The 23,203-nt window shown below is 31.2% G+C and overlaps 1 protein-coding gene across 3 annotated transcripts in view; it reads left to right on the top strand.

Moving 5' to 3' along the window:
* ck (unconventional myosin-VIIa ck) overlaps positions 1-21,120 on the top strand; it is a 361,748-nt gene extending 340,628 nt beyond the window's left edge. For 2 of the 3 annotated variants that reach the window (XM_085809040.1, XM_085809041.1), the window contains exons 41-47: positions 352-458; positions 565-683; positions 3,929-3,995; positions 12,224-12,340; positions 16,150-16,233; positions 19,839-19,958; positions 20,052-21,120. In XM_085809040.1, the coding sequence (XP_085665166.1) occupies positions 352-458; positions 565-683; positions 3,929-3,995; positions 12,224-12,340; positions 16,150-16,233; positions 19,839-19,958; positions 20,052-20,141 (704 nt within the window). In that variant the 3' untranslated portion in view covers positions 20,142-21,120. Of the gene's footprint in view, positions 1-351; positions 459-564; positions 684-3,928; positions 3,996-8,773; positions 8,839-12,223; positions 12,341-16,149; positions 16,234-19,838; positions 19,959-20,051 lie in introns of those variants that run through there. The other variant, XM_085809042.1, reaches the window with a different exon arrangement.
* Positions 21,121-23,203: the final 2,083 nt, after the last annotated feature.

The raw sequence follows: 23,203 nt of genomic DNA, 5'->3' as shown, positions 1-23,203 counted from the left end.
GTACGTTTACGAATACGTTATGTATAGGTTATTAAGATTTATCTTCAGATAAATGTTTGTCTTTTACAACCATTTTACGAGTGATTAATTTAACTACAAAAGGAAGTTAACAGTTGTAACACAGGAGGGATCATTTTTCAAATTTCCATAAATTTGATTTTAAATTCAATATTTTGAGATTAATCAACTGGCAATGCTTTTGTAATGTGCCTTAAATTATCTTCCAATAAGTAACAGTCAAGTTTGATTTCTGATGGTTCCTTTTATTTTGGTCATGAGCTTAGTAGTTGATGATCTAGTGCTCTGTATTTCTAAATTAGAATTAAATTCTGCATATATTTTACTTTTCAGGTTCTGTGCCACAATTTACATACCAAGTATTTTTTATGAAAAAGTTGTGGACCAATACTGTACCTGGCAAAGATAGAAATGCTGATATAATTTTTCATTACCATCAGGTATTATTTTAATTTAGTGTTTAAATCTGCTCCTGTGTGGTCTTAATATACTAATTATATTTGCATAACAATTAAGTTTCTTCTTTTTGCTCATTTTTCTTTTTAGGAGTTACCTAAGTTATTGAGAGGTTATCATAAATGTAGCAAAGAAGAGGCTGCCAGATTAGCAGCACTTATCTATCGGGTACGATACGGTGAAAGCAAAGTTGAACTTCAAAGCATACCGTAAGTTCACATGATATAAGACCTATGTTTTTAGAAACAAATTACTCTTAAATAATAACAGGGTTGCCATGCTACCGGGAAAACTGGAAAAATCAGGGAATTTAACTATTGTAGTCAAAATCTGGAAAAGTTAGGGAATGTCAAATGGCAATCCCCCAAAAATGCAAGTTTTGCTTCAACATTTGAAGCGATCACTTTGTTGACGAATTATGTATTGCATGAGCATCATTTGGCAGCTGACATAGAGCTAATTTTCGCAGCTCCAATTAGATTGTCTTTCAGAAAGACAGCAAATTTTCAGCAACTTTGGTTTCCAATAACCTTGAGAATCGAGAGACATGCAGTGCATGTTGAACTAAAGAAAATACCTTCCCACTCTTGTATAAAAAATTGATTTAATCCTAGTATACAGTACCATGGAGGCTAGAGTAGCTCCCATGTACTCTATTCTAATCTCCATGCATGGCACACATGGGATTTGGTGACATTATGATGAGCAGTAACAACACACCTCTCTGTTTAAGAAGGTGTTGGCAGTAAATGGGTCATTTTGGTGTTCGCAACAATTTTCAAAATCATCACAAGGCTGTAGCATAGACTAGGATTTTACTGCAAAACCTTTTTTTTTTTTTGTTTTCTCTTTTTAATAAATGGGGTTTTTTTTTTTTTTCATTTTTGCAATAAAATAAAAGAATAGTAATCAGTCATCTCGGCTGACCATTTAATGTAACTATTTTCACCAAAATATTGTTGATTATTTCAATTCAATTTTTAAGTAATTAACTTTAATGTTATTCATATCATCTAATGTTGCTTCTTTCCTCTAAATTTATTTATTATTAGTTAATACGTTTAAATTTCAGGCAGTTTTGTCTGGCATAATTCTGAATCTAATTCTAGCAGTATGATGATATACTACCATGAAATTTAATGAACATATGTTTTGCATATGTATGCTGCTAAATAAATATGAAACACCTGAATTTATTTAAAAATATTATTAAATAGATTTCTCTCTTTCATTTAACTGCAAAAAAAGGTCATTTTTTAAATCCAGATTCGGTAGATTCTAATCTCAATCTTCAGTGGAGAAAACAACTCCTATTATAGTTAGAATAGTAATGCTTTGAGGATTATATATATATATATATATATATATATATGTGTGTGTGTGTGTGTGTGTGTGTGTGTGTGTGTGTGTGTGTGTGTGTGTAAGTCATATGTAATTGGCAAATTTTTGTGTTTTCAAGTGGTGCCATAATTAATTTACCTCTCAGCATAGCCTATGTGGATAGACTGAAATTTTCTTAACACTAGAAGCACCAGAGCAGACATTTTGACTGATTTGAAGTGACTGATTCCGTCACTTAACCTTGGATTCTTAAAAACACTTTACCTTAAGAAGTCACAAATTTTTGGATTTTCCTAAATAACCTCGAAAATTATAGATACCAAATTTGAATCGAATAAAATAAAAATTAACGAAACTATTATTAGTTATACCTAAAAGTGCCAAAAGCAGTCATATTCACTGCTAGTAATACTGGGGAGATTTATCTTGTTATCGCCTTCAGAAAACACTTTGCCTTCGAAAAATATCTGACATACACATTTCTTTCATTCACCGATTATTTACAACAGGATATACTTCCCTTCTGCTCAGAAAACACCTTTCTTCATGGACTGCGACATCTACTTCACAAAGTACAGCTGGGAAAAATGGAGCTCAAAATGTGCTAAAAGAATTGCCGTGTCCAACATCTTATTAAAAAAGGAATAATACATTGGGTCCTCCTTTTCTTCGAAAAATAATGTTTCACAATCGTTTTCGAGATATTATGAAATATCTAAGATTTGACATGAAGTCAACTAGGACTCGACTAAGTGATAAGTTTGCACTTTCAGATATTTGGAAACAATTTATACAGAACTGTGCAATTTCCTATAAGCCAAGAGAAAATCTAGTTATGAATGAGCAGTTCTTTCCAATCAAAGCCAGGTGTAAGTTTATAGAGTATATGCCGAATAAACCAGACAAATTCGGTATCAAAGCCTGGATGCTAGTCGATGTAGACTCAAAAGTTTATGTGCAATGCTTTTCCATGTCTTGGAAAAGATACATCGAGAAGTGAAATTGAAAGTGTTCCTGAAAATTCATTAATGCATCTATCTTCTAAGCCGTTATCAGAATATCTAAAAGACATAAAATAAAAAACACAAGTTTTGTGGGCACAAGTAAGAAGACATCAAAAAGAAATTCCGCACAAAGTAAGGAAATCAAAAAACCGGCTATTTGAAATAGTTTTGCTGAAGAATGGTGAAACTACACTGAGGGTCTATCAGGGGAAAAGGAATAAAAATGTCCTACTACTAAGTACCTCACATCTGGGAGTGTAAATGTAGACTCACAAAATAAGAAGAAACTTCCAGAAACAGTGGAGTTCTTCAACAAAACCAAATGCGGAGTTGATATCTTTGACCAGATGTGGCATAGCTATTCTTTTCGGGCTGCTTCATGTAGATGGCCTGTGCATGTTTTCTATGAAATGCCGGATTTAGCAAAACGAATCCCATGTTATCTACCATAAATAGAGTGATAAAAATATTACAAGGGCACAGCTTCCTATTTCAATTAGCAGAGGAGTTAAGAGAGCTTGATTTAAACAGAAGAAAAATCACAAGATTGCCCCAGGAAATTTCCAACGCTAGCAATAGACTCTCGAAGAAAAGATGTCAGTGCCAGATTGGACTTTGAAACAAAAAAAAAAAAAATGTATGTGATGTGTGTAAAAAAAATTGATATTATGTGTGTAGAAAATGCACTTCCAGAATTGAAAAAGTTGTATTGTGTAAAAATTGCAAAAAGCTACAAATTGTGTTTTTATTAGGGATAATTTGAAATTTATAATATCTATTTTTTATAAAAATAATCTGTTGTTCTTTAAAATAATTTTTATAATGCTTGATAGTTTTGAAATAACTATCAAGCATTATAAAAGCATTTACATTTTGATATATACATTTAATTCGCTGAATGGTCAATTTAACTGCTGTTGGCACTTCTGAGTAGGGAGAAAGCTTGGCGCTTCTAGTGTTAAAAAACACCTGGAAAAGTCAGGAAATTTCATTCTCCTGTATGAGCGGCAACCCTGTAATAAGCTTCTACTTGCATTTTAGGAATTTAGTAGCATATTTTATCAATAAATTTATTGACAAATTTTATGAAGTATTTAATTTTTTTATAGAAATATACTACGTGAAATGATACCTGCAGATCTATTAAAAGCTCAAAATGCCAATGATTGGAAAAGGGTAAGCTTCATTAAAACTTTAAGTAAATGCTGCTTTGTGATCTTTTACACATATTGCATTATGAACTGGAATAACCAAACACCATCAAAATTTACACTAAGTGTGAAATTTTGTCAAATTTCCTTCTGGCATTTTACTGACAAATTTCCTCTCTCTTCCCCCCCCCAAACACATTAATGGGAAAGTAGATGAAGATCTCTCAAAGCTTGAAAGTTTGATTTGTTGTTTTCTAAATTATCCTTTCCCAAATGCAATTCTTTTATCGTTTGGAATATATCTTCAAATTAACTCATTTAGCATTCCTTTCATTTTTAACACATCTAAACCATATTTGGTACTATTCCGTTTTGAGGACCGCAAAAAAAAATTGCTGCGAAAATGTATGCGCAAAAGCACCAAATCTAGCAAACACGCCCATTTAATAGCTCGCCAAAGCTAGCGTATGTGCTGGTTTCAGATAGCGTAAGTTTATATAGTTCTATATTTCTTAAGACGCCATTGAAATACTAGTTTAATTTTTAAATTCTTTTTTGATATCCTATGGATTTAACAATTTGGGAATTGCCCATGATGAAAAGTGTGCAATAGAATTTTGGGTAAAGTGCAGAATCACCCACTGCTTGACGCGTTTTTAAGAATTGCACATAATCTCTAGCCATGTACACATCGACCTATTTTCACTTCAAAAAAAATCCCAGACTTGCACAAAAATGGCACTACGCACACCCTTGACTTTATCTATGTACACATCGACCTATTTTCACTTAAAAAATAAAAGAAAATGAACAAAAATCCAATTCTTTTTGCCCTTGTAAAAAGCGGCAAACAAATAAGTGGGCGATTCTGCACTTTACCGAGAATTTTTCAAAGAAAAGGCATCATTCATTATAGTAAATTATGTTTGAGCAACCTGATGCATAAGCAAAGTTTAAAGTTACAGAAAACACTTAGCAGAAAAAGCAATAGAAGCTCACTAAGATTATATACTGTGCAGACATAGAAGACAAAAGTTTTAAACTTAACCAATTTATTAACAGTGTATATAAAAATAAAAATACAATAAATAAGTTTGATTAATGCCAGAAACTTAAAGAGTGTAACATAATCATTGTCAAAAATTACACTTAGTTAACTATTCATTAACCCCAAGGGTTTTTTTCCTTTAAAGAATATTACACTATTAATGATACAGTAAATATGTTACCTGACCTAGGAATACTGGCATTCAATTACTCGCAAAAAACATATCACAGAATAAAACTATGCGATTAATTTGAATTTCACTTCACTATAAATTGGTCTATGCTTTTGGCCAAGAAGGCACCTGAAAATTAAACCTTGAATGCTCTTGAATTGGCAAAAGCCGCTCACTGCAGTTGCTCGCAGAAAATCACAGCTTGGAAAAACATCGCTGCTAGACCTGGAAAAACACTTGTATTAAAAATGCCGCCTTCATGAAACAGGATGCGACCCACGGCAGTTGCTCACATCATCGCCGTTTTGCAGAATCCAGGAAAATTCATCGTGGACCGGAACCACGGTACTTATCGCTGAACGGCACGCATAGAAATAACGTCTTCCAATGAGCGCTGGAACGGCACACCAAGGAGCAATGAAACAGGAACAAGAAGGGATTAAGCCAGAGCGATGCGAGATACTTATATATGAAGTAGGCATGACGTCATCTCACGGCAGCCAATCAGCTGTCGGCATGACTCAGCTTTCCAGATGACGTAACATCGAGTTTCGTTTTTGCATCTTAATTAGGCTGGAACAGTCCGTTCTTAATACAAACAGTGGCGGTGAAAAAGAAGTATAAGTAATTGCCATAGCTCTTTAAAAAAAGAACTAAACCTTATGTAAAAATTAGAATTATTTCAAGGAGGGGAGATGATGCAGAAAAAGGGTTACAGTAGGTCATATTTTCAACACAGCCAACAAGATGAAACTATGCTTTAGCGATAACTTGGTAGTGAAATTGCGATGCAGGCAGCCATTCAGTTATGTGTAGCAATTTTTATTATCGAATTAACCTTACATCTAAATTAAAACATCAATCTTAGATAGTTATTTACTATTATACTTCCTTTCTTGTGTTAGGGTTGCCGCAAATATTTTTGGCAGCACTGGCATCAACAATAGTTTGGCGATTTTTTACGGCCCTCGAAACCAAATAGTACCCCATATTTTTTACAGTAATGTACTGTAGTAAGGGCATTATATTACACATTACTAAAATGAGAGGCTTAACAATCAATAACTAATAAAAGTCGTGATTGTCATTGATATTTACTGATTCCTTTCTAATGTTACTGCATTTTTTTTTCCCTTGGTTAATTGAGACCTTGGTTGATAGAGGCCTGAGTAATAGAGGGTTTACTGTGCTTTTATTATTATTATTTACATAACAATTCCTGAAACAATTATTGTATTATCAATATGCTGAACTTACTGCTAAACTTATCAATATCAAACTTATTCTGAAAAGTTTTGTATGCCACGCCTAGACCAAACAGTGCTACATTTTGTAAAAAAAAAATTATATATATGTAATAAATTCTAACTCAGAAGCAATGATGCTCCTAATTTAAGCTTTTACATATTATTTTTCTTACACACACACACACATATGTATATATATATAGGAATAGAACCATAATAAATTGTTTTATGTTATGGTTCATTTCTTTATCTTAATTCACACTATTCATACCAAAAGAGAAAGTGATCTCTAAAGACCAGATTACGGTATAGCATCATGTAAGAGTTTAATTTAAAAAATAAAAATGTATTTTGTTTCTGTTCTTATATGAAAGTATTTACTGTTGTTATCTCATAAAACATAACTGTTGAATAAAATTTAAAATCCTCTACTTAAAGGGGTTTTAAATTTTCTAAGGCACGTTTGTTTTTGCATTTCCTTCTTTAACGTAAAAATGATATAAAAAGGGAAACATCAAAATAATAATAAAAAAAAAATTCTATTAACTGTTTGAGCATAATTAAGAGACATGTAATCTATGTTACTACAGCATTTTATTAAAACTGTGGTACCTTTACATATGGCAATATCATTTATGTCTAAATTTATTCCTTGAACTTTTATTTCAACTTTCTTTAAAAACATGCATAGTTTGTTTCAGTGCAGAATAGAGCTTAATGGAGTGCATGTTAACTTCTTACTTATTTTTAAATGCGATGTAGTATTTATAAATGTATTTCTCTTGTTATATATTATTTAGCTATGATTTAGTTTGCAGTATGCAAATTAGCACGCAACATTATTATTATTATTTATGCAGATAAGGGATACACCAGCAGAATTAAAAATTTTGCTGTTAAGATAATAGTTGTTGCAAAATGTTAAGAAGTCCAGATAAAATGACTTTTTAAATGATTACTTAACACTTCATTTCAACTGTCCAGTTTTATAATGTCAATAATGATACATTAGAGATCTGATTCATTAATGACCGCCAACAATTGTCTTTTGTGATGGCTGATAATTATTCAAAATGAAAGCAAAAATACCTCTTTAAAATGTTTTTAAAAGTATTGGGAATGGAAATCGGACATTAATTTTTTTTTTCCATGTAAATTTCTTAAGAAAATTATTTGTTTTTCAGTAATTCATTTTCCATTCTTAAAACCACTGAGTTAATGTCGACTGTAGAAGTGATTGCTTTTATTTACTTAAGTATGCTGTGTATGTCAACACTTGATGTTGTGGCATGCAGAATTCTCATAAAATGTTAATCTGTTCAAACGGATTTTAATATTATTTTAAGGCTTTCATCTCTGAAAACAATTCAGGTCAATGTGTGCTACCATAACTTAAAATTTCATTTAGGACTCCATTAGCATAAACTAAGTAATCATTGTGTGTCAAATTTTTCTATGACTGTATTGGAAATTTTTCTTTTTTGGTGTGGGTGTGGTAGTTCCTTGGAATGGGAAAATGTTGACTCATAGTTCTTGTGATCTTATTTCTAAAATTTTAGATTTTTAATTCAAATAATACTAAATCAGCTGTACTAAAATATTTCACCTTGGGCCTCATGTGTCATATATTAAACATTATCATTTAATACTTTTGGAGTATTACATGTTGTTACAGATGTTAAAAAAGCAACACTTGTCAAAGTTTTTTTTTCCCCAAGAACGAGTTGTACATCTTGAATTGAATGTCTTGCAATGCTCTGAAGATTCACTTTGCACTTGCTATTACAGTATTATGAAATTTTGAATGGTAATGTAACAAACATTGAAATGTTAGTAAAGGTAGACTGAAACTCGTCATACTAATTTGTCAATGATAGTCTGTCAATCATATGTACATGTTATATGATAACTCATTCCAAGACTCTTCATACTGATGTGTAAAATGTACTTTTAAAGTCTGTTTAAATGAGCTGGGCTTAGAAACTTCCTGTCATCAGAAAGCTCTATCTTGATCATTATATTTTTTAAGTAACAGTAAGAAAATATATATATTTTTTTTTTCTGTTGCTTGTTTTGAAATGCACCTTATTCCTCTTTTGATGTATTGGGAAGTAACTAATAGGGACTAAATATTTGTGTGATCTCTTTAAATTGTGAGGGCCTAGGTTAGCTGCATAATATATATAATCAATTCCTTTACTTACAAGAGAAGCTAGCTTCCATTTAAGAGAAATGCCAACTACTGCATTAAAAGCAGAAAGCTTGTTTTATATTAGCTTAAATGTACAAGAATCTTGTTAATAAAAGGAAAAATTACTTTGATTTTTGCATTCCAGATAGTAGACACCTCAAGCAAAAACTATCACCATAAACATGCCAACTATGCTGTACTTATGATCAGGTAGTTTACCATAATGAATGCATTAATGATTGCATGTGTTTGAATTGGTATTACTTGTGCCATCTGCCTGAGCTTTTTATTCAAAACTGTCTTGCATGAGATTCTAAATTTACACATACAAGGGATAGCCAGAAAGTAAGTTTCTCTGGGATTGGCTGTAGAAAGTAAACATTTATTTCATGGGAATATTCATTAAAAATTGATTATAGCATAATTCCCATCAGAATTGGGGCCCACCAGTGACCGAGCAGTAAAATCACTGAACATTCATAGCTCAGTTCGAGGTTTGAATCCCACGAATGGGCAGGCTGCATGGTCATTTTTGTGATTTTCCCCACGTTACTGTAATCTCATGAAACCAAACCAAACCCATTCCATCAGAATTGAAACATATTCATAACATGAAACCAGTTTTTATATCCTTGTGTTACAGAAAGCTGCTGCCAGAACAAGTGCATAACAGTTTGTACCTCAGCACCACTTTGAAAATATTCACCTGAAAGGTATTTCTTAAGGTATAAGGAAAGATGGAAATGAGATCAGGACTGTATGAAGGTTTGAATACTTTCTGTTAGTCTGTTTCTGTTCTTCTTGTTATTCCTCCAGGGGATTTTTTTACAAGATGGTTTCGGACTGAGAATGTTGCTTGTTTTGAATAAACAATCACAATTTTTGCAGTGTTTCACAGTAACAGTCCGCATTCATTGTCCCAGAATACTTTGCATATCACTCTCTGTGTTGACAAAGTCTGCTTGAATTTTCTCTTTGTCAGAGATCTACTATGATGTGAATTCATGAACTGATGTTTTCTTCAGTAAAGTGTGCAATTTATGTTTCATCGTTGATTATGCTCTAGTTCAGAAATCTGTCACCTTCATCATGGTATATGCAAAAGTGTCAATGGTGAACCCATTGCTTTGTGTTTAGGCATAATTTGCTTCAACATTCACTTTGTACACTTTCAGTAAAAACATGTTTCCTGACTATTTCGTGCAGCAAAGAGTGGGAAATCTGCTGCTACACTTACCACAGTGTCCTCTGTAACAGCCAATGGTCACCCAATGCACTTATGATCATGTGCATTTAGTTGCTCGGAAAATTCACTGCATCTATGCTGCACCATCTGCTTGATCATGATGTCCAGCCCGTATGCCATATAGAGCTGATGATCTGTTTTGCTTATTTCAAAACTTGATTACAGTTTGAATCTCACAGCTTCTAAAGGATGGACTAAGCCTTCATCCTCAGCCACTGCAGCAATGCTGCTATGAACAGTGGGAAGTGTCATCTGGAGCACACAGTTGCCACATCATAAGCTTCGTATGCACATGTACTACTCTTCCACAACGGCATGGCCTACCATATGCATGTATGAGGGAAATTTACTTCATGGACACCCCTTGTCTATCTGCCTCTTTAGACATATGCTAAATATATTTTCATATTCTTCTGTGAAATGTGTTAAAAGTTAATGAATAAAATATTTTGCTAGTTATCTGTTTTCTTTCATGTGTGATGTATTTATTATATAACAGGCATGGACAAACTGTGGCTTATAAATTGCATGAAGCTGTTTGCCCACTCACCTGTAACAAATAGTAGTTTTAATTTTGAAATATATATATATTTAAACAGCAATACATTATTCTAAAAAAATTATTATATGACTCAGTACAGTTTGGCCTTCATATATTTGTATGTATGCAACTGTCATCTAAATTAATATTTATTTAATATTATAATTATTTTTTATTAGCCCTAAGATATGGCATGTAAGAAAAGCTTTTCATTTATCTTAAATGTTTTATTATTCTATCAAAACAAATTTCAAATTTTTATGTGCACCAGTACTTCTTTATTCACTGTATTTTATTCTTTCTGTGTGAGTTAAAATATAGAAAAGTCATTGAATAAGTTTTTCATGTTAGTGCCTTACTCTTCACTAAAATTGAAAATCTTTTTCCATCGATGTACCGTAATTTCCGGAAGAAAGGTCGCATCAGCGTAAATGCCGCACTCGAAAAAAATGGCGGGAAAAAAATTTAAATTACACAGAAACGCCGCATCAGCGTAAACACCGCAATAGATTAAATTGTGCGTGACATCGTCGTGGGCCGTATAGATGCAAAAACTCAACCTAAGTCCTGATATATGACATACCAGTTAAGAAAAATGCATGAAATGAAACCATAACTCAAAAATAAATTAAAGGTAAGAAATGTGTAGCTTCTGTGGCGTTTAGAGACATTTTCAAAAATTTTCCGCTCCCTAATTAAAAACTATCCAACAAGTACTTGTACCCTAACTGATGGGATCTGTATTTGGCAGAATGCCAAGAAAAATCCATTCATGCTGAAGGGGAAATACGTCAGAGTTCGTTATTGCGAGGCAGGTAGAGTCATGTCCGCCTTTGAAAAAAATTGCAGGAAAGGCAGGGGTGGAAAGAGGATGGGTCCTGGAAGATTCATCGAATGGCAGAGGAAAGAGACTATTCAAACTGATGAGAATGTTGATTTGAAAGGGGGAAGAATGTTATTGTTCTGAGATCTCGTTTAGGGTGAATAAGGCATGTAGGTCCGTTCAAGGGAAAGAACGTAAACAAATTAACATTCGCAAAAAGCAACTGAGTGGTCTTTTGTTTGGGAACAGCACCAATCTATGCACAATGACAAGGCCATCCAAACTATATACAATGACCATCATAGGAAATATTTTATTTTTAGTGCACCTAAACGCCGCATGGGTAGAAACGCCGCACCCGCTGAAATTTTGAGTTTTAAACACGTAAACACCGCGGCGTTTCTTCCGGAAATTACGGTACTCGTAAAGGCCTTCACCATACCTTCTTTCGATTTTGGTTTACATCTATTAAATTCAGTCCATAATTATAAACAGGTGGAAAGGGAGAAATCAAAAGAAAATGCTTGACTTCCTGTCTGAAAAAAAAAAATAATAATTTGCACCATATAGTAATTCCAAATCTGTATATTGCAGGAAAGCTTAAAAATTATTTTTATATGTATTTGAAACTATAATAATTAAATGATAAATGCAAAATTCTCATTTATTTACTTCAGATGGTTATTTCATGAAAACATTTTTATTACTTTTAAAGTAGTTCAAATATGGCACTGCAGTTCACGAAATTTTCTGAATCCTAACATGCAGCTCCTACTGTCTCAAAGTTTGGCCATCCCTGTTTTATATATATATATTTGTATAATTTTTGTAGCTATTTATTTGTAGCAATAAAATGCATGCACTTTTAGCACTTTAAGTAAAATCTGGTATGTGTTCACCTAAATTTTTTCATGTAGGTTAGAAATATGCATGATCCATTTCATATGCTGTTGCTTTTAATGTTACTTTCTTAATTTCTATACAGGCTATTGTAGCAGCATATAACCAAGATGCTGGCATGAGTCCGGAAGAGAGCAAAGTAAATTTTTTGAAAGTTATTTTTAAGTGGCCAACCTTTGGATCTGCTTTCTTTGAAGTGAAAGTAAGTTTATGTATCTGTTAATATGTCATGTTTAGCATTTGGTGTTGAATTTTACCATGCATAGCAATCTCTGAAAATAGTTTACTCTTGTCATGATTTGCTTTTTACTTTCTCCTTTATTTGACATGACAAGGATTTAATTATAAAACCATAATTGATTCGGTTTGCTCCCCCCCCCCAAAAAAAAATGTTAAATATTGTTCTATTTGTTTTTTATTCATTTTATTGCTGAAAAATATTTTAGTATAGGTTTTTTTTCCCATGGTAAATTAGTTATTTTGGAAATCAGTATTTTAATTATGATGTAAATAGAAGTTCACATGTCTTAATAATAAAATTATAAGCCTTCATAGTTTAGAATTTGGCAACGTCAGAAAAACGTAATGGCTGTTATGTTTTGAATTGGATTCTAAAGTTTACGAAATATTTAATGTACATAAGACTAAGATTATTTTTTCCCCTGAACGTGCATATTGTGAATAAATACATCCTTTATCTAAGGTATACTATTTTATTTACTCACTTCTAACAATAAATTAGTGGCATACACAACTATGAAAGATTAATATTAAATGTCGAAGAATATATAAGTTATATATGGAATTAAACAGAGCTTTCAGTCGTAATGATGACTCACCAGTTGGAAAAATGGAAGTTGGTGATAGTGTTAATGTGTTAGATAAGTGAAAAAGAGAAAGAAGTAATCTATGCTGTTCTTTTACTATGGCTTACAATCAATTTATAGATCTGATGTCACAAAAACAAATCAAAAGTAAACTCATTCTCTTTACAATAAGATTGTTGATAAATCTAAGCTTTTGTTTAATACTGATGATCAGTTACATGAATTAATCGAATTTAACAATAAAATTCATAGATATTCAAACTGAATTTAAGAATTATTCTAAAGATTGTGTAAACTCAAATATATATGTAATTACCTAAGATAATTTAACACTTCCAAAGTTAGATTTAAAAGAATACAATTTAGTACCAAGAAGTTGGATAGCCTTTTGAGGCCAGTTTTCATGCATACATGTAGATAAATGTTTTACCTTTTGAGGACGGGATGGCCATTATAGTGGCCATAGAATCCCCTGTTTGAAAGGACAGGGTTGTCCACTTTTGTGGCCATGTCTTTTCCCCCATTTTTCAGACTGAAATGTCAAATTTGACGCCCCTGGGGTTTTAAACACTTATCTTTTTCAATGGTCTTTGTGTTAAGGATCCAGTTTTTCCCAATTTTTCTCTTTTCATTTTTGTAGCTACATAACTACAGAATTCGCGATAACTATGTTTGTAAATTGTAAACAGAGTCTTGCGTTGCTGTAGAATATTGCATATGTTCATAAATTTTCTAGGAATTATTTTGATTTTTTCAAGCAATATGCCGAAAAGGAAAAGAGGGCTGAGTGAAGAAGAAATAGGAAAACTTTTTCAAGAGCTTGATGAAATATATACATACATATATCTATATGTTTATATACCTATGCATTAATGTTTATATACATCTGATTTTGTGTCAAAACATCTATGATAGAACAATGTTATATATAAATCTAACATATATCCTAAGTCGCGCTCTCGAGACATGAAAAACTTTTTTTTTTTTGCGCAGCGTACAAATCAATAGCTGCCAAATTTTCGATAGAAAAGGGAAAAATAGTTAATTCAACTGTGTCAGTATAGAATTCGTTTGACCTGACAATGAAGATTTTTTGAATCACTGCAAGTAGAGATACTCACTAATATATTGTAGAATTTAAATTCCACCATATAAAATATGCTGCCATGGTTGATGTCAAAGCTGCTACAAATACAGTCTAGAGTTAAAACGAACTGGTTTAGACAATAGAGGAAATAGAAAAATTCACGTGCAATGGCGATTTCAAACAGGAGATATTTTTGCTGACCAAGCACCTGAAATTATCTGGAAATTTCTCTTAATGTGCTAAATTATGTAGCTTAATGAAATATAGAATAATATAATACAGTATTGAAGATAACTAATTATCGTGTAACTTTCATCCTGCAGTTTTTCAGACACTATGCCTAACAATATTCCTTTCAATTTGAGAATAAATCTCTTTGTACTAAGAAATTACCTTAAATTTGATACCCAAGTGAACACGTTTCCTTAGTGAGGCTGTAAATGTAGTATAAAAAGGTAAATGTAATTTACGTTTTGAATTATGGGTGTGCATACTAAATAATTTGACATTTTTAATGACTTAAATTCATTCTATTATTAATACCTGGAATATAGCATTTACTAATTTTCAATAAACAGTATAAAATGGTACGTGATTAAATAATCCTTTTTTTTTTTTTTTTTTTTTTTTTTTTTTCTAATTTTTAAAACTAAAATATATAATTCTAAAAAACAGTTTTGGAGCTTCTGGTTTATTATGCATATATTTTGGAAAAGAACTGAATTTAAATTAGAAACACTTACGTAGTTGGACATTGCAATACGAACAGTCTTACAATAAAATAAAATTATTTTTAATTAAACCAAATATATTCTAATATGCTGAAAGTTTCCTCCTTAAATAGTACATTATCAAGCAGATTTTCAACAATTATGTAAAATTAAAATTTCATTATGCCTATAGGGCATAATTTTAACAGTTCCACTGAGCTTTAATTTTTTTATTCTATAGCGTTGAACATTTATTGTTTTAATTATTCCTTATATCAAAGAAAGTTCAAAGGCTCTAATAGTGTTCTATAGCAAGAGTAAACAATGTCAAAAAAGATGTAAACAAACATTTGAAATCCGGCAATCAAATTCGTGTTGTGACATCTTTGCTCACAGTGGCTTATGGGTTAAGGGATGGAAGATGATGTGCATCTGAACCGGTCCTGAAGGTGAAACTGTTTCATATCGCATTTCTTCCTAAATGCTAATACAAATGTTGGCTGTGCGAAAGACCGTTGCATGTGAACAGGGCTTAAGAGAAAATTGTGGGAAGGGCCATCTTGATGTAAAGAGCCTCAAATCTGTTGGCCTAAAGAAAATATAATTAACCCCAAGGAAACTCTTCAGGAGAAGAAAAACTGTTGCAATAAGTGCAACAAATATCATACTAAATGAGAATATAAGCAATCGATTTTTATATTTCTCAGAATATTAAAAAATTTTGAAGATTACTGCTTGGATAATGAGATTTTACAAAAATACAAAGGGAGAGAGGAAACAGTTCAGTTTGAAGTCTTATGTGAAGAAATCAATATAGCTGAAAAGGTTCTTATCAAGATGTTGCAAGAAAGATTGGGATTTACTAATGACTATTAATAGCAGCATATTTTTTTTTTACTGTGACTGCATTGCTGTAATATCAAAATTTTCTGAATTCTTGCATTCGTAACAACATATGAATCAAACATATTGTAACTCTTTCAGATTTTGACTACTGAAATTATTTTTCTATTAACTATTTCTCTAATAATCAATATATGTATTGGATTGTCGTGCTGCATTTCTGCAATAGATGGTACTAGTTCATTTTTGGAAGTACTAGTCATTTCCATTTATGGTATTGGTATGCCATTGGATAGATGATCTAGTTTCATTCTTAAAGAAATTAAAGATTTGTTCGAGTGCTGCAAATTTTACGTTTACGACTTGCACTGAGTGTTGGTGATTGCTGAAGGGATTTTAACATACTTAAAACTGCTGAATTATTTTCCTGAGATCAGCAAAATTTTTAGTCTTTCCTCCCAGTTGTAAATTCAGCTATTTGTTTGTTTAATAACTGTATTATAGTCAATTAATTTTATTAAATGGCTATTTTATTTTCTTGCAGCAAACAACAGATCCCAGTTTCCCAGAACAGTTACTTATAGCTATCAATAAGCATGGGGTTAGTTTAATAGATCCATCATCAAAGGTATGTTTTGTATTTTATTCAATATTATGAATAATCATTACATTATTTTGAAACTATACATATTGTGGAAGGGTAGGAGGTCATCATTCCAGTGCTCAGTTCTCTTTTTACCTTAACTTGTTGTAATCATAGTTTTGCTTAGTTTTCTTATGAATTGTGCTAAATGTTTGTAAACAAATATGAAAGAACATATTTTTAACAAGCATATATGAAATTATTCCAAATGAATTAGAATAAAGGAAAGTTTTAGTCATCTGCTCTTAGGCTGTTTATGCAATGCAAAATTATAGTCTTTTTTTTTTTTTTTTTTTTTTTTTTTTTTGTAAGTTTTGATTATATTTTCTTAATAAAGTAATTCCATGGGGAAAGTATGCCGTTTATAAATCTAAATATTTGGTTTATGGGTAACTTTACCACTATGTCCTATGTTGTTACACTTCTCACAGAGCAAGTGTTTGTTATGGTTCCTTGGAATGATAGAAAGTGAAATTTTTTAACCTCTTGAGACAATTATTTGATACTATAAATAGATGAGCTTATGTTCTCTTTTGTTTCCAAAGTAAAATTTAAAATTTTTCACTGTCATGCTAATTTAACCCCTGGAAACGTCTGAGATGACATGTAGAATTGTGTAATTTTGAAGTAATTAGAGAGCTAAAATATGGTATTTATAATCTGTACTAAAATTGGTTTCTGTTCCATTAAATTTCATTACTTCTTTTTGTCCTAAAATTTTAGATTGTTTTAGAATTAATTTTGGAAACTTCTTTTTCTAAAATAACATAATTTCAGAGTTAAAAAAATATGGTTCATAGGTTGTAAAATATGCAGAATGGTTGTAATGAGCAGGCTGTAACAGGATGAGATGCATCAGCTAAAACACACTTAATTTGAATTGCCTTGAAAATATATTTTATTCAACACTAATATGCATACATGATTTGGACCAATGCTTTGTGTTTTTGCAAGGCTTGGGTGGGAACTATAACTTTTTCATTCTTCTAGTATTCCTTCTAGATGTGGTACTGTGCAGTACAGGTATACTTTATTGCTTTAGCCTCAACACAAATGCTAAAACATCAAAACTTCCTGTACAGGTATGCAAGCAAGTACCCTTCGATCTCAAGTGTACTGGATAGAAAGTGCAGAGTAAATGCAACCTGTAGCATTTAGTATATTTTATTACTTTACTAAAAGCTGGTAATGACTTCATTTTTACAGTTTATCTGTTTAATTTCATTATTTATATGCTGCATATATTATAAAATATAGCATCACACATAATGTACTTTTCCCTCAGTATTACATAATTGCAGATAGTAATGGAATGTATCACCGGTAAATACAAGTACAGTATTATATTTCATGTTTACACTTCACCTCTGCTACTGTTTTGTGGAAATCTAATCATTAGTTAAAAGGTATTAGTATTTTATAAGGCAATTTAGTTTGTCAAAGTGTATTTGCATAATAGTTGCTCAGTATTCGCATAATAAATTGTTGAATTTACTTTTCATCATGAAGCAGTAAATTTGAGTTAATAATGTACAGCATTTCATTGCGGTCTAATTTACTTTCCTTTCATCCTTAAAACCATGGTAGCAAGTTTGATCTGCTGCCTAATGTTCAAATTCACTTGCTGCAGTACTTTATCCAAGACTTAATTCCTGCAACAGCATGGGTGAGCTACTCGAATTTTAGATGATTTTTCATCTTCTGTGTTATAAACGAACTCGGTTTGTCTTGGAAAGCACTTCACAAACATTTATCCTGAGGCCTAGGCCCTACCACCTGTGGTATGGTTAAGACCAGTGAAAACTTTGAGTTCTACTTGGGTTCAAAGGAGTTGCTTGCATGTTTGTTTTTCATGATTTTTTCAATGCATAATGTGAGCCAGTTTACTTTATGATTTTAAGTAAATAAGGCAGTTCAGAAATCAGTAACTGAGTTTTAAGTATCTGGAAAATTGCAGCAAATTAATTTTGAATGGAGCATTATTATTATGGATTATGTAAATGCTTGGAACAAATTTGTTAGCATGCACACAACTTACAAGTTGCATTGTAGAAAATCCCTTTAAAATAAATGCTAGATCCAGAGATGTCACATTCAGAGGCTTGGCATATATTTATTTGAACTTTCATGAGCAAGATATTGAAAATGCCTTCTTGGAGTATTTGCTTCATTTGTACATTAGTACAGTCAAAAGTTTTCAATCCGGATGTCCATAATCTGGACCTCAAACTTTCTGCACATGCGTAAACACATAATGCGTTTATGCATGCGCATAATACGTTTACGCATACGCATGTGCGTTTAATGTATAACGGACAGTGTAAGCTAAGCTAAAATTATCTGATTATCTATTTCAGTTAATATTGCAGATTGCGTTGTTCCTTAATCTTCGAATTGGATCCGGCTTATTATTTTTTGCAGACTGTTAGAGCAATTTTATAAAAGTAAGCTTGAACTTTCGATTATGTACAAAAAGTGGAATTGCTGCAAAAAATGGATAAAGGCATATCCTTTGTTTATCTAACCATTCTGAAATCTGTTTATCAATTTCACGCTGCTCTGGGGGGGGGACGTCGCGGCACGCAATGAACTGGAAGTTCATCTGTCAGCACTATCCTTATCTTCAGGACAGATGTTTTTATTTTATTTGGCTTATAATTCCTTACTAAATGTAGTATTTCATCTCAATGTACTCCGTCTTTGATATGATTTAAATCAAATTCCTCGTCATTATAAATATCACGAATATACATCAAATAGTTTTCTGGTTGCAATTTTCTAATTTTCACTATGCGTAATGTATGCTTTATGCATGCGCGTGTCGAAAGAAATGTTTAATAAAGTAAACAAATAAATATTAAGCTTTTTTTTGTAAATTTTGATACCCTTTAGATCATAATTGCTCTTTATTTCATAAATTAGGTTTTCAGATTTTTAATTTTATAATTTCTGCATGTCATCTTACCATATTTCAATTGATGATCTATAATCTGGAAAAACCGATAATCCGGAATTACCGAAGCCCTGACGAGTCCGGATTAAAGACTTTTGACTGTAGTAGATATGTTTTTTGAATGTATTTTTAGCTTTTTAATTATGACAGTTGTAATTCTATTACTTGCTGGTCTGTCTTCTGAAAATTACTTGCAATATTTTCAAGAATTTTTGAGCTATCTGGATCTATTATTTTGAGTGATCTTGAAAAATAATTTACCATTGTGTATTTAAATCATTATTTTTTAAGAATCATGCAAACCTAAACAGTCATTTCAAAACTAAGCCACAGTTTGGAATTCTAGGGAAAATGCAGAATGTGATTGTTCAGAACACAAGCATTTTTTTGTTGTTATCAGAGGCCTTGTATTCACTTTTCAAGACCTGGAAAGAGTGCCTTTCTTTTGTGGAGTTTATAATTCAAAGGAATTTTTTAAGTCACTATGTAAATTGTGTTATTAAGAATATTCCTATTTATTTAATAATTTTCTCACTGTGCTTGTCTTCATTTGGGTATGTCAACTAAGAATTTATTTAATTTTTTCATGTTGCAGGAAGTCATATCATTGCATTCTGTTTCAATTTTTTATTTTTAGGATATCCTAGTCACTCATCCTTTTACTCGTATATCAAACTGGAGTAGCGGCAACACATACTTCCACATGACAATAGGAAATTTAGTGCGAGGAAATAAACTGCTCTGTGAAACTCCATTGGTGTGTATTATCCTGACTTGGAATGAGATTTTTTTATCTCTGTTTCATAAATTCTGTATTTTGCATTTAACTTATTTTTCCTTATTATTCTAGGGATATAAAATGGATGATTTGCTAACATCATACATAAGCCTAATGCTCAGCAATATGAACAAGCAAAGAACCATCCGAGTGAAACAATAACTTAATGTCCATCCAGTATCTTGTCATTTTGCCAGCTGCTGGCTCAGCCTGGCAGTCTAAAAGTGCAGATGTATTGCCATCCATGGCATTTTGCCTGTAATTAATTTATATCATGAGACTTTTAAAGATCTGATTTTAGAATATAATTGAATATCAACATTCCTGCTTTCCATTCCATATTAATGATGTTTTTATAAATTTTTACATCAATGTTTTTACCATGTTTAACATCCTTAAGAACTTGTATACAATTTCTACAAGGTATGATTTTATCAGCTTGTTTAAAGTGTTGACAGATTTTTATGCGAAATATCGTTCTATCGAAAAATATTATGAATTTTATTATGTGAATATACTGTTGAAAACACGGTTCATAAATTATTTTTACTACTAATTGTTAAATCAATATATCCTCATAATATATTATTAAAGAGATTTTATATAATAATAATAATGTGTAGTACAACTTAAATCAAAAATGGTCGTAAAATACTTAATATTACTAATTTTCCTCTTAACATGTTTGTTAATATATTTTTTATTAGAATTTTATTTTCACTGTCATTTTCCCATATGAATTTACATTTCATTTTCCCATATCTGGCCTTATTGCCAGTTAAAATTGTCTACTTTTGTATGTAAAAAGCAGTATGATATTGAATTATATGGGTTCTTTCCATTAGTGTTTGTTTTCATCTTATGTGCCTTTTCAATATGCCCCAATTTAAGTGGTGTAAAAAAAAAATTCACACCTTTTGTCATATTTAGTGAATTTCTTCTAACAAAGCATTTCAAATTAGGTGCAACAAATTGTTATTTGGCATTTTGTTAAATACATTTAAGATATGAATATGCATTTGTTTAACATTCCAGTGCATTACATTGCAAAAATTTATTTGTTGTGTGTAACTAGTTTATTGAATTTGAACTTTGTTCATATAACTTGTTTATATATTGTATTAAAATGAGATCATAAGTTTATCTGCCTCTTTTTTTCCCCCCTTCTTTCTTTCACAAACAGCATTATCTGCTATCCTTGACTGTTTCCCAGGTAATAGTTGCAGTTACAAGATAGTTCAAAATTTGTTGTATGAATGCTAATTTTAAATTAATTTACTATGTATAGAACAGAGTAAACTGAATTTTAGTTAGAAAAATTCCCATCAAACAAGGTCATCAGTTTTCTCGAATAGTTTTACTTAAGATTTTGACCTTAGTATTTTATCATGTTAACGGTACTGAAATATAATCTGAAATAATTCTTAGTAGGTTAGTCATTTTCAATGGTAATATGGCCTGTTAAGGTTTTTTTTTTTTTTTTTTTTTTTTTTTTTTTTTTTTTTTTTTTTTTTTCAGTTCATTATTTTATGATTTTAATTTTTCTGATATGCAACTACAGCTAAGGTGATAAGGTAAACTGAATGTTGGTAACTATTTCCTGATTCAGTTTCCAGCAGCTGAGTAGATATATAGTAGAAGAATTTCATAGGTTTTCTCCTTCATAACATGAGTGCATGTTAGCTTTCATTGCAAAATCCTTTTAATAGGCATCTTTTGTAAACCTCTGAGTGACAAAGCTTTTTGGATTTGCTCATGAAGACTTGTATTTAAACAAGTTCTATTATCTAAATTTTTATAATTACTTATTTTAGTCTTTGTTTTCATAAACTTCTATTCATTAGGATGATATTTACATTATTAAAGAAAGAAAGCAAAATATTTTAAATTATAATCTAAGTCAAGAGAGAAAAAAATCTCATGACTGGATCAAGGCAGTCATGTGACTCAGGAGTTAAAGTGACCTTTCTTTACTTTAAGCATAAAAAACTGCATATTATGGCATTTTTCTGTTTATTTTAGCATATTCTCAATGTAATTCTTTATAAGCACATTTTTTTAGAAAATGGATTAATCAAAGTCCCTTTTTCTTTCATTTCTTGTTTTGTAATGCATTCTTCATTTAATTGTTATGAGAAAATATTGTCTATTTAATTTTTTTAAATTATATGCTGCTTTCTTAAGCACTTTTGGCAAGGGTTCCTGATGAATTCCCAAAATTAAATGTAGTTAATTATTTGCAGTGCGCATTACTAATTATTTGATATTGTTTATATTAAAATGGAGTTGAAGTTATGAGGTGCAAAATAAATATAACACGTGTGATTGATATTAGATTTAACTACTCAGGTGTCATGGAATGTAATTCGTAACTGTTGAAATAAATTATATGGCTGAATTTTATTATTTCCCAAAAGTTAGCTGTCGTACTTCTCGCTTTATTTATTATATGAAACATGGATAAAGTAAAGCCTGAAGTAATGAACTGAAAGTTCTTTGAATGGCAAAATCGCTGATCAAATATGTTGTTCCTCAAGCTTATTAATTTCAGTTTAACTACTTTATTTTCAGTATTACTTTAAATTTCATTAAAGTGAGAACCACTGATATAGGGTATCAACACATAGGAAAATGATGGGAAAGCAGAGCTGTAAAAGAAATAAAATGTGTTTAATTTCTTGCCAGCCAGTACTATAAATTAATAAATTTATACGTAAAACCATTTAGTTACTTTTACTATGTTCTGAGTGGTACTCTAAAACACTTACCGTATTTGACGGCATATAAGACGCATCCTTATTTAAAAAGCCACACACAAGGAAAAAAAGTTTCAATAGTCCACGCGACAGCGCGATACCACAATAACTTAAAATGTGGTTTCTTTTAGTTCTCACATTTCGTAAAAGCCAAATAAACAATCGTTGAATGCAATTACCAAACATATTTTTATTAAGGAAAATTAACAAATGGCAAGCTATTTTAAACATGATATTTAAATTTCATTAATGAATAAATGAATGAACGGCAAGCAATCAAACATAATACAAAATAAAGCAGAAACAACAAAAAACACAGATTCAAGGAAAACGTTGCCTATCATGAAATTAGACTTTAATCGCTTTCAAAACCATAAAAATCCTTTTCACTATCATCATCATCGAAAATGAGAATATCGTCATCACTACTGTTTCTGTCATCGCTAGTATCGCCTTCTTTGAATAATG

This window comes from Stegodyphus dumicola, chromosome X2, assembly GCF_044657685.1.
Source record: "Stegodyphus dumicola isolate Sdum_Otavi_A_Nest chromosome X2, ASM4465768v1".
NCBI classification, from domain to species: Eukaryota; Metazoa; Arthropoda; class Arachnida; order Araneae; family Eresidae; genus Stegodyphus; species Stegodyphus dumicola.
Note: the sequence above shows the minus strand (reverse complement) of the source record. Positions and strands in the feature narration are given on the sequence as shown.